The following is a 13083-nucleotide window of genomic DNA, read 5'->3' as shown; positions in this document are numbered from 1 at the left end:
TTATCTGTTGCTTTAAATATGTACTCCTGTATACTACCTGTGCTACTACCTGTGCTTCGTGTTGTTTAATGTCAGTCCTAGAAGTGATTATGTTCCATTTCAGCAGTTCTTCAACTCCGTATTGGTTCCTTGCTAATGCTATATCTTTGTAAATTTTATTTATCCTATGACGTTGTTTATGGAAATGTCCTTGGCACTGTATGAAAACGCCTGCCCTTGTACTTGCTGCTGATTGTACTAATCTCACACCATGTAATCTGCCTTGAGTCTCAGTGAGAAAGGCGGACTACATAAATAAACAAAAATAAGCCACAAGGGGTGTGCAGCAAAAACATTTTCAGTAAACTGGATTATTATTTTTTACTGAATCTGAGAAAAAAAATGGAATTCCCCGAATTCCAAATTCTGAAAAAATCAGCCATTGTTTTCTATGGGAAAATCACTCTCGGAGATGCCTGGTGAGCTGGAGGAATAATTTTTCAACCAAATTTCACCAAATTTATAGGGAACCTACTCCTAACTGTCTAAAGATCCCCCAAGTTTCATGAAGATTGGGCCCCAGGGGCCAAATTTATGGGCCCCCAAAGAAGGTGCCCCACCCACTCTCCATTATTCTCTATGAGGGAAAATAGCTGGGAGCTATCTGGGGGCTGGGGTGGCATTTTTCCTGCAAACTCCTCCAGATCTTCAGGCGACAAGAATTTTAAATGGTTACATGCATCAAGGACTGATTTTAAACAAAATGCCACTAGAGGGAGTTAAACCCTAATACAAAAGAAGAATTCAAATTAGGGCATGCAGTACACAAAGGACCTGCTTTCACTTTACAGCAGTATAATCCTACAACCTATTGATATACATGTCTAAATGAGAAAATATTTGGGTCCAAAATTTCTGATACATGACTGTTTTGCAATCAGTAGAACTGGGATACAGAAGCTGAACAATAGTAGTGCTTCTTACTGTAGATTGCTTTGGTATAGTGTATTTCATTTACCACATACCATCCAACCCAATTTTGGTTAAACCAGAATAGTTATCATTAAGTAGGGGATCACTCTGACCTGGATGACCCAGGACTAGCCTGATCTCATCAGATCTTGGAAGTCAAGCAGCCCTGATGAGACCACCAAGGAAGTCCAGTGTTACTAGCAGAAACAGGCAATAGCAAATCACCTCTGTTCTTCTCTTGCCTTGATAACACAATAGGGTTGCCATAAATTGGCTGTGGCTTGCACTTTCCACCACCAAGCAGAGGATTGTTCTACTGTGATCAGTTGAACTAAAATACATTGAAATTAATCTCTTCATTCTTGCTAAAATAAAAATATGCATTTTCCATGTGATATTTTAATTTACAATTAAATGTAATGGCATCTGTTACTTTTCTGTATGTAACAGAATTCAAACCAGCAATTTCAGGCCATTGCTTAAGTATAATTACCAGTCTAATCCAATCTGTCCATTTGTACTTTATATACTTTCTTATAGCCATTACTTGAGCTAGCTAGTAATATATATTGATTTACAGCTAACTTGAACATTATACTACTATAATTTCTTTAAAATAGATTTTTACTTTTTAAAAAAAATACATGGTATTTAATAATTTATTCTTTAAGTATTATGTGTGTCAAGCTACATTAGGATGGTAAGTAGAAATTCCTTATGCTTGCAAAATAGCATATCAATTTTATGTTTATTTCAAAACAATTTTTTAGGGTTTACATTTTCTTCCTTCAGAATTACATCAGTGGCTTGTGTCACAACACAGCAACCTGCAAAAAGACGCTTTTCCTTTTCTTTTTCCTTTTTTATTAATGAAATACAAAAATAAAATATGATCTGATGACATAATATAGCTAAGAATATATATACAGATTATTGTATATTCACTGTTAAATACAAAGACAAATGAGCAGCTTATATATCATTATAGCCTCCAAGTCTTTCGTTCAAGCACTTAATTTATTTAGAAAAATAATTCTGATGAAATAATCTCTAAGATTTTCTCTTCCACATTTTTTTCAATTTAATTTTGCAAACTATTGGAAGAAGACAACACTCCCCCACCCAATGTTTTGCTTGTGTAAAGTTTGAAACAATATCTTAATGTACAACATTATAGCAACTAGACATCTTTGGGAGGGAAAAGTGAAGATACAGGAAAAACTGATTTAAGATTTGGCATCCATTTGTGGCTTTTTGGAATAAAATTAAACCCTTTCCTTTCTTATCTTCTTCTCCAATCACACGAAGACTATTTTGCATGAAGCTGGAAAATAGCAGTATTGTTCATTTTTGCTACATGAGTCTAACTTTGAAGAACAGTGCATCTCTTTAATAACAGGCCAGTTTCTTAAAGACCATACTTGAGCCCTAACACTGCCTCCTTCCCATGCCTTGTTGCAATCTCTGTGGTATGCTTTTGGGCAGACTTCTGAAAATCGTCTTTGTGCATCAGTAACAAGTTAGGAAGGGAATAGAGATTATTTGGCAGCTCTTGTCCAGCTTTAGAATTCTTTTTCCTGGAAGTCTGCCCACCTCCAGGCCTGAGTGTTTTCAGGAAGTAGTTGAAGATGTTTTAATTTTGGCAGACATCTGGAAACTGATGAGAAAAAAACAAGGCCTAACAGTAGTATTCTCTGTATACTGTTTCCATTTTAGGTTAGAATATTATAGCCTAGGGCAAATGCTGAACAATAGCTCATAAACTGTACGTGCAGAAAGTTGAGGTTCCATCCTAGGCATTTCAACTTTAAAAGATCTTGGATAACAGGCCATCTACCTCCAGTCTTGGATAGATGCTGCCAGTTAGAGCAGACAGTGCTTATTTTAGATGGACTAGTGGTCTGATTCCATATAAGCCTCCATCATATGTTCATCCTGTTCTGAATATTTTGAATAGACTGAAGAAAATAAATATGAAGTTAACCTATAAAGCATCATATAGGTAACATTCAGTTATATAAAGGTTTTTCAGTTCACTGAACTTTTTGAAGTCAAAGATAGGGCTTGCATTTAAAAATCAATGGCTGAGACTAAAATGACTGCTTAAATCATTATGTTGCAATTAATGCTGCCAGCAGTTTCATTGCTACCACAATATCCTCAGTTCATTACAAAATACAGTGCAATCCTATGTATAGTTCCTCCAGTCTGAGTCTATTGGCTTCAGTTGTCTTAGTACCTTTGCAGGTGATAACACTAACAAAGTAGTGCATTTTGTCTAATGATTGTATGTATGGGTTTATATCTATAATATACAACAGGAGGAAGGGGTATTTTTTCACTTTTATTTTCCTTCTGTTATGGGAAATGGATTTTTGTCAGGATAATGTTTAAGACTATTTTGTTTTCTTTTATAAATAGTTATGCAACTCTGACAAACTATGGGAGATGATTGTACGAAACTCATCTGGTACCATTACCGAAGAAATGGCAGCTCTAGCTCGTGAAATGGGCTGGAAGCAGTTCTTCTTCACTAATAAACTTCAACTGCAGCGCCAGCTTCAAAGGAGGAGACAGAAGGAAGCAGATTGAGCAGAAACAAATACGGATGTGTTCTTTTAATGGCAACTGTTATAAAGTGTAGACTTGTTTAAATAAGAGTATTGCATTTTATTTTCTTGAAGAGATCTGCTAAGTGAGTATTCAGCCTTTCTTAGTGGACATTCTTTTTGACATATTAATAAGATTTCTTTTGCCACAGCATAATTCATAGAAGTTTATTTTCATCGTTTCTGAGGAGCCCGACATGTGGGTTCTGTCCTAGCCCAGAAGACAATTCTGGAATGTTCTAGAGCTGTAGTTTGAGAACTCTCATTTGAATCCCTTCCCTGAGGGAGGATACTATCCCTTTGCACTTGCTTCAAGGGGAGGGGCTATGGCTCAGTTCTGTTCTGCACACCTCACAGTAAGCAGCTCCATGACTGTACTTCTGAGAAGTTTTTCTCTTAGTTCTTGTCCTTATCTTTATTTTTTTACCTTTCTCATCCCTATCTTAAAGTATATATGTAGTTAATTCCCTTCCTGCTTCCACCTATCCTCCCTTCCCCATCCTTGGAGGTTTATAGAAAAGCAGTCCAGTTCTATAGCATAAACCCTAACTCCTACCTGAGGTTTATCAAAACTTAGAACAAAGTGAAAGCTGAGTTATTTCACAATGGGACAGGCACTTGGATGGGGTTATACTGCCCCTGAAAAGTCAGGTTCACAGCTTAAGAGTTCTGCTTGATACAGCAGTCACCTTAGAAAGCCAGGTGGCTGTGGTGGCTTGGAGTGCGTTTGTCCAGCTTTGGCTGGTGCATCAGCTGCATCCATTCCTGTAACCAATGTCTTAGTTACATCTCAACTGGACTGGACAACTGCAATGCACTCTACCTGTGGCTACCCTTTTGATATAATTTGGAAGCTGCAGCTAGTGCAGACTGCTGGTCAGGGCTAGCTATAAGGAACATGTAACCCTAATGTCATAGCAACTACACTGGCTACTGATACACTCCCAAGCCCAATTCAAGGTACTGGTTCTATCCTTTAAAGCCCTACATGGCTTGGGTCCAGGGTATCTGAAGGACCATACATTCCAGCCCAGTAGTTAAGATCACAGGGAGAGGCCCTCCTGATTGTCCTATCAACTGAAGAAGCTTGGTTGGTAGGTACCTGGAAGAGGGCCTTTTTGGTGGCAGTCTCACAATTGTGGAACAATTTTCCTAGGGAGGAGCACCTGCCCTCCTCACTATCTAGCTGCAGAAGGCAGCTGAATTCTGATTTATTTAGGACAGCCTTTTGAATGTAGAATGGATTTTAATGCTTTTAACTCTATTTTTACCTGTGTTTTAACTCTGTTTGCTAATACATTTATGTTTATATTTTGCTTTGTAAGACACCATTGAAGAAAAGGCAGCAAATAAATGCTTTAAATACATATATACATAATTTTAATAAACATAATTTTATTAAACAAATGTCAGAACACAGAGAGAAATCACCAACAACCTAAACATGAAAAGAGACCTGATACCTTCAAGTTGGCCATGGCCATATTGACTAACTCCCCAAAACAGCTGGTCTTGTGCGTGGGACAAGACTTTTACTGGTTCCCAGACCCCCCCTCTCATCCACATAACAATATAGACTTATATTCGCCATTTTGAAAGGAGGAATTGATGATGCTGTGGTGCTGCCTATCAACTTCAGATCATTATTCCCCTGACTCAAGGAGAACCTATACACCATCATATCTTATCTTGAAATCCATACCATACAAACTATTGCTCTGACAAATCCTCCTCCTTCCAACTACCATCACAGAAGGTTATGGAACCTATTCCACTTGCAATTCACCTCCTCATTTCTCATATGGATACATATGGGAAAGGAGATTCTTTCTTAGCTGCCAGGACCAAAAACATCAGACTAATTCTGTCATAGTTTGTGATACTATCAGAACCTTTTTCTCGTTTTTATTCTGAATCAGAGATTTTACCTGAATCATCTCCAGAAGGGGTGTTCCTTTTTTTCACACCTGATCACAAGTTCTGTTCTTAATACTTTCCAGGGTAAGACAAATCATTCAGCTCCACTAGATAAAGGCTAGAATCTGGATATGCTCAGAAAGAAAGTATATTCTTTCTTTGTCTTACTATTTAAAAAAGCTAATCATCAGGTTATAATTAGTTGTTACCTAGATTTTCTATGGGAACACATGACTCTGTACTTAGAATTTACCCCTGAGGATAAAAATCAGTTAGCTAAGGGTCTTACAGGCTGAGGCCATGAATCTGTCCAAACAACAGCTTAACACTGCCAAATGTGCTGTAGACTGCACTGATCACAATCTGGCCTCAGCTGTTTGCCTTAGATGACATGCCTGACTTAGGTCAATAGGTTTGCCTCAAAAGACTGACATGAAGATTGAAGATCTTCCAACTGAAGTTTCCATTATCTTTTAACAGGTTCTAGAAACATAAAGAAGTGTAGAAACAACACCAAATCCTTAGGTGTAACTACATAAACAATTGGTTTAGCAGATTCAGATTGCTGCTGGGATTCATATTTTCAAAGGTAGAACTGTTCTTTACTATTCTGTTCCCTCTCATTTAATGTTTCTTGCCTGATCAACAATTAAGCTATTCATGGTAACAGCCTGTTTTGTTATGATATTTGGTTTGATCTGGGTGAGAAGATGGAATCTTTGTCAGAGAGGGGGGGTTACAGTGTCTCTTGGCAGCCCCATTCACAACTCTCATGGTTCCTATCTCACAGTCACAGCATACAGCTACCAATTGCTTTGGGCATATTGAAACATGGGAAAGTGCTTTCTAACATTAAAGCACTTCATTTGTTAGCTTGGCTCACTTAGATGTAAATCAACTTTTCCCTAAATCAGTTCAAAAAGCTGTGAAAGATGTCAGGGAACCATCCACTAAGAAATCCTATTTGACTAAGCAGAATGGATGATTAAAAATAATGTTGAGTCCAAATAATTTCCCCTTTGATCAGTCTTTGAGAATCTAAATATTATGAGATGGCTTCCCTCTCTATAAATGTTCATTTTGCAGTCATTGCAGATTCTCACTATCCTTTAAACAGCAGGTCTGATTTTGCTCCCAAAGAATCTAAATCCTTTTTGAAGAGTTCACTAAATTCACACCCTTCCCCCAGTGAAACCTGCTGTTTTGTAATTATCTCTAATTCTTTCTAAAATTATGCTTAAACCATGTAAGCCTCAGTCTTCATGTCCATTGCATCTGCTCACTTCGAAAATTAACTTTCTGTTGGCCCTCGTTTCAGCTCTGGTCTGTCAGACACAATCCAGCTTTTTATAAATATCTCATGCCTAACACTGTCTCTCACATTAACCAAGACAACTTTGCCAGTCTTCTTCCCCAAACCCACAGTGTCCAAGAGTGAGTATTTCTATGCCCCTGACAGGCAGCTACTGCAGGAATGAGAAGGCACCAACTCAGGAAGCAGGCACAAAGTAAGCATTAGCTGTAGGTTCCCATTTAATGAGAGCTGGTAACAGTGGGGATAAAAACCAATGCTTTTTAAAGTGAGTTTTAAAACAGAGTTTTAACAGAGTTTTAAATTTTAAATCTGATTTTTAAAAAAAATTATATAAAAACGTTTGGAGGAAAAGCCTATCTAAAGACAGTTTTTAATTAAGATACATTATAGCTCAAAGACACTTCATAATGGAATAGGGATTATTAAATTGTAATTCTGTATTCTGAGACAACAAATTAATATAATATTTAAGAAAAGTTTGGTAAATTAGATCCAGCAATTAATGGATTAGGGGACCAGTTTGATGCTTTCCAGAAGCTTCTGTAAATATTATTTAGGTTAATTTGTTCTATATACCAAACAGAATTTAGTGTTCAGTCTAGAACAGGGGTCCTCAACATGGCAGTTGTGGACACCCTGGGGCAGCCAACACCTTTCCTAGTGCCTGCCAAGTGTTTATAGAAAGCGTGTGGGGCCAAAGTGGGTCTTTTGCCCAGCAGGGCTGACTGGCCATTAGATATCTGATTGTTTCATAGAATCAAGAAAAATTGTTGTAGCAGCAACTGGCACCACAATACATGGATCTTCACTGCGTGACTGAAGGTAAACTGTGTCTACGCAAGAAAATTTTTTCAAACAATATGTTCATTTTAAAAGGCATCCTGAAGCAGAGCCTTTGCCTGAAATGCTGAAGAGTTAGTATTAGAGATATATATAACATCACTCCCTGACATTTTGTGATTGGCTCCGCTTGTAGCAGCCATTTTCTGGCTGTGTTTCCAGAATTGGACTCCTTGTGAGTAGCTGGAATTAGCAGCAAGGAGAAGGCTATGTGAGAGGGGTAACAAGCGAGATCCTCCACCAATTTTTACAGAGTGAAGGATTGGGGAGATAGTTACAATCAGAGGATTAGTCTGCAGAGGAAGAGGGCTTTGAACATCCTGCGTCTTTGGCCAGACAGATATCTGAGGGAGCAGTGTTAAGATTCAAAGTAGGAGCCCACCCTACCACTCAATTTGATTAGGGCAGAGCCAGGATTCTTGTAGGGCTGAATATACCCTGAGGCTGGAGAGTAACTTCAGCCGGTAAGACAACCTTAATGGTTGTCTCCTGGGATGGGCAAAAGGCTAGAGTAGCTTGATTTGTGCTGCCGAGGTGTGACAAAAGAATTAGATTGGTTGCTCCAGGTGTCTTACAAAGAAACAGCAGTTAATTAAATGTTCCCAGATCAGGCTGATGAATTTAGAGTTTTGATTAAATGTTCCCAGGAAGAGTTTTAAACTTATCAGAGCTGATTGATGGCCCTCGATTGCAGGAATGTTCAGGGCAGTGACTCATGAGCGCTTCTATTGTCAAAGATAGCATATCTGCAGTGGGGAAAGGCAGGAGCCAGTCATGCCCAGTCACTCGGCATGTACTTGCATTGCATTCATGTTTCATTCTCCCGGGTGGGATCTGGCAATGCTTTGCTCAGCCGGGTGGCTTGCTAACATGGCTTGAAGTGCATTAGATTCAGTGGCTTATGACTTTTATATCATAAGCAGCTATTAAAACAGCAGAGGCGAGGATGACTGCTCCCAGCTGCACCTACCACCCTGTGTCAGAATTCCAAAAGTGTCTGCAGGATCAAAAATGCTGGGGAGCTAGAAGATACTATCACAGGTGCTTAATTTTGCAGTTCTCAAACTGTAGGTTTGTATCTCCAGAGATAACACGCTTCTTGTTAATAGCAAAAATGTTTTTAAACAAATATATTGAGGTGTGAGAAGACCTTCACCCTATTGTCCCTATGCAAATTTGTGTACAAAGAATCAATCTCTTACCTTTTAGGATGGGTTGTGGAGAAAATGAATCAGCCACATTTGGATATCAAAGGGAAAAACAGCTGGAAGAGAGGAGAGCATTAGAAGCCACTTTCAATACCCATTGTGGAGAAAGGAGGGGTATAAAAGAAATAAATAACATTTTGCCCTTGTGAAGCCTCTCTTAGAACACAAGTAGAATGACATTACTCAGCTGGTACTGCAATTTATGAAGTGTGCTTAGCTGGATTAAAAGTGAAGCTCTTTTAAATGACATTTGAAACTATTCTGGAAAATAGAATCACTGCATTTATGCATTTTTAAATAGTTCTGTTTTTAATGAATGATTTTAGATTGTGAAGGCCTGTGGCCACATACAATAAATTCGCATTGCTTCCATTTTTAAATAACCAAATAGGAATATAGATAAATTTGTTTTTTAACAAAAGAGCATAGCAAGAAGATATTAAATAATGTTTGTTCTTACGCACTTTCTGCTTCCAACCTTATAGAGTTACGTTGAAACAAAAACAAAATCCTTATCGGCTTGTACTGATATCTGCAAAAATCTAAGGAGCCCAAGAATAGTGAGGAAGGACTGGCATTCTTGAATTTTGTGTGTTCCTATGTCAATGAGCCAATATACTTCAAATAACATATTATGGGCATATACGTGCTATACAAATAGTCCTTATTAACCTTATGTAATCCATTAAAATGTTATGAGATATTTCTTAACATCTCCCAGGTATTGACCATTTTTATGTGGTTGAAATCTATAAAGCCGTGAAGGGAGCCAAAGGTTGGATTAAATAGTTTTTCACAGGACACCTAACTGCCTCATCTTAAGATGAAATTTTATTTGATTTTAATTTCCTTGAAGGATGGTAACAGGATCTGGACCTGATTTAAACTGGAGTGTGTCTTCTGTTTTTAGATCCTAGGCTTGCAAAAAGTAGGGTGTGCCTCAGTATGGCATCACATGGCCCCAGTGATCCTAGGATTTGTTTGGGGGTATTAATTGAGATATAGATGGAACTACTTGTATAAGAGAAGCTCATATTAAAACAGACTATCAGATCAAGCTTTCCATAATTTGATTCTTTTCATCGTGCTTTAAGGCAGTGTTATTCTAACAATCGGCTTTAATTTTAATTTGTCTACTATAGCTTTCAAGTGAACAGCTGACAATTCCATTAATAAAGAAAATACAGTTTAATTTCTCTAATCTTACACAGGGTACTTGGTATTGTCATTATGTTGTAATAATGAAGCTCTTATTGTTACTATTGTTTTTCGTTCAGCACAATCATATTGGTTTGTTTGGTGCCTATTTTTCTCCCCTCCTGCCATGCTAACAGCCAAACTGCTTATCAAAACCTTATTTAGCAGTTTGGCTGTTAACATATTTGATTTTTATTATGTGTCACCCAAAAATTTGAAATCTGTCAATTATAATAATTTCACTGTTAGTTTGGCAGAATGATTTCTGTAACGATTGTCACATTTTCTCAATTTTTTTCATTTCATTTAAGTATTTACTTGGGATATGCTGAATTAGTCTAATGAGATCATACTTTCCATACTTCTATACTTTTTAGAAATAGTTTCTTTTTGCAAATTGGTAATGAAGAATAATTTTATAGGTTATTTGAAAGTAATTTAAAATATTTTCTCTGACTTTTTTTACTCCTGTTCCACTGCAACTATTAAAAACCACAGGAAAACTTGATTTGGATTCTGCTAATACTATACCTGTGTGGGGAAAGAGGCATACTTACCCATCCTTGTGGATGTGGCCTTAGAGAAACAAGAGTCACTCTGAAATGAAGATGATTAGGCCTGTTCTAACTACAATACAAAAAACCCCAAAATGCATACCAAAAACAAACAACTCCTAGTCTTTATGGAGTAGTTGCCATCTCTACTGAACAACCTATTCCAGAAGGGGTGCGTCGTTTCCTTCCTCCCTCTCCATTGTTTCAGAAGGCATGATGGATTTGGATGAAGGAATTACCCTTGGCATGGCTTAATGGCCATGAAAGTTTCTGCTAAATTAACTGGTGATGGGGCAAAAGTGTGGCACAGAAAGACCTGTAGAAATATAATGGAAGATGCTTGGGGTACCTGACCCAGTGTTAAGTGGACAGGAGGAGTGAGAGCTAACTGGTCTGAACGTTGCCCTTTCCATTCCTTAAGGTGAAAATAATTAAAGTACTTAAGCCAAATGCCATCCTTCTTGAGTTCGACTTGATAGACTGTGGGACTAATTTTCCTGGAGATGCAGACTGGACTTTGCAATTTGGGTGTAAGGGCGGGTTCCTTTTCAGAAATTTTTCTGTACATGACCAGTTTTTCTTCCCATTGATGGGGGTTCCTGACCCATCCTAGCCTTTGTCTACAGATTGCTGGTCTGTACCTATCTGGAGGGCAACTCATTTGTGAATGGAGGAGACCTCAATGATGAGGGAGTGGACCCACTCATCATTAATGACTATAGCTTTGATATCTGAGGGGAGACTAGTATCGAGCCAGAAAGTTTCAGGAAGGAGCATTTTATGTCCTGTCATGACTAAATGAGGGGGGAAACCGTGAATTGCTTTGGTGCCGAGGAGGGCCATGAGGATAATGGGCAGTTTCTCATCCCAGTATTTACTGGAAGAATTAACCATTTTTCACAGAGTCTCTTTGAGTGCTTGGTTTGTGCGTTCAATGTGGCTGGAGGACTGAGTGTGATGGAATGGGCTTTCAAAGGAAAGGTTTACTAAGTGCAGCACCCAGAGAGTGGAAGATAAAAGGTTTAAAAAGTTGCCTGAAGGGAAAATGTTTGACAGATTGCACCCCACTCTCTCTGATTGGCCACTGAGAAGGCCCCAGTATTTCTAAGCCGTGCTCAGACCACTGAATGATACTAATCCCATGTGGGTGGCTGGGTCGAGTGAGGACAGGGCTACTCCATGTTGCACCTGGTTGAGAGCTAAGGGCCTATTCTGATTTGGAATCCTTAGGTTGTATTTTGGGGCAGGCTCGTGATTGTTCTGGCAATAGCATGTAGGGCCAAAATTGGGACCATTGCATTGGCCCTTCCAATTTCAGCTACCCCTGCCATCACTATTCTGTTCTGACCCCTCCCCGCCCCCGCCTGCATGAGGCTAGTGGAGCGGTTACCTCCATCATTCCTGTACTGAAAATGGGGCCCATTGCTGACATACGTAACAGTCTGAATGGGCTCAAGATGCCTGGAGGCTGTGGGAGCTCTTTGCTGGTGCCTGAAGGGCTCCAGACTCTTGGGAAAGGTCTGCTACCTTTCTGACCATAAAGCAAATAAGAAGGCTAAACCAATGAAAAAATAGTAATATATTTCAATGCAGAATACTCAAGCAATAAAGTGCATAAAGGTGCAATTTTCCTACAAATAATTCAGTGTGTAATATAGCAGGAACAGCGGCAACCACAGGGTACAAAGAAGGAAAACAGTAAAAAAAACCACACAATGGCTAAACAATTAGACTGGAGGGTGGTACAATGAATGGTAGTATTACACAGACATATATCTAAACCAGTTTTCTATGCATTTCTTATAACCACAGGTGCAAACAGGCAAAACAAGGGGCACAAAGACCACCCCCCCAACTCTACAAGACACTAGCAATTAGCTTGTTTCGATCTTTTCTTCCTCAGGAGTTGTGATAACAGTTACACCTGAACTGTAAAAATAAAATAAATATATCATACAACTGGTCAACTCTTCCTTATGTACATACCAACATTTTATAACCCTTTACCCTCAAGAATTACTCACAAGCAAAACACCACCATGAGACTCTTTGGTGGGAAGGTCAGCACCTCAAAAGGTACAGCCACTGACGAGGAAACGCCTGTTAATCCCCAGACTATATATCAAGATCTTAAAGTGACAGAACAATACAGATGTAAACACTTATAAAAAACAAGAGAATGTTATTTCAGAATTAAGTCCAGTAGGTTTCAAACAACCAAGCCTATGAATCCAAAAGGTCTCTTTTTGGGCTAATCCTTTATGCATACACTCAGAGTCCTTTTCACAGGAGACATGTAGAACCGAAAACCACAATTCAGTCTCCTTTGTATGATGACCAAGAAAGTGCTCCATTAGGGGTGCCTCTGTAACTCGATGGCGTGTTCTTGATAGATGTTCCATGATTCTAGTACGAAGAGTAGTATATCCAACGTACACCTTATTACAATTACAAATAATGATATAAACCACACCTGGGATGGTGCACGTGGA

General features: G+C 38.6%; 1 protein-coding gene across 1 annotated transcript in view; it reads left to right on the top strand.

Annotated features, from left to right (window-relative positions):
* The window catches only part of FBXO36 (F-box protein 36), a 58237-nt gene extending 54628 nt beyond the window's left edge, over positions 1 to 3609 (top strand). Inside the window, exon 4 of the mRNA XM_054984218.1 lies at positions 3373 to 3609. Coding sequence (XP_054840193.1) covers positions 3373 to 3543 — 171 coding nt within the window. The 3' untranslated portion in view covers positions 3544 to 3609. The remainder of the gene's footprint in view (positions 1 to 3372) is intronic.
* Positions 3610 to 13083: the final 9474 nt, after the last annotated feature.

Source organism: Eublepharis macularius, chromosome 6, assembly GCF_028583425.1.
Source record: "Eublepharis macularius isolate TG4126 chromosome 6, MPM_Emac_v1.0, whole genome shotgun sequence".
In the NCBI taxonomy this organism is placed as follows: domain Eukaryota; kingdom Metazoa; phylum Chordata; class Lepidosauria; order Squamata; family Eublepharidae; genus Eublepharis; species Eublepharis macularius.
This window is presented reverse-complemented; position numbering and strand designations above follow the sequence as displayed.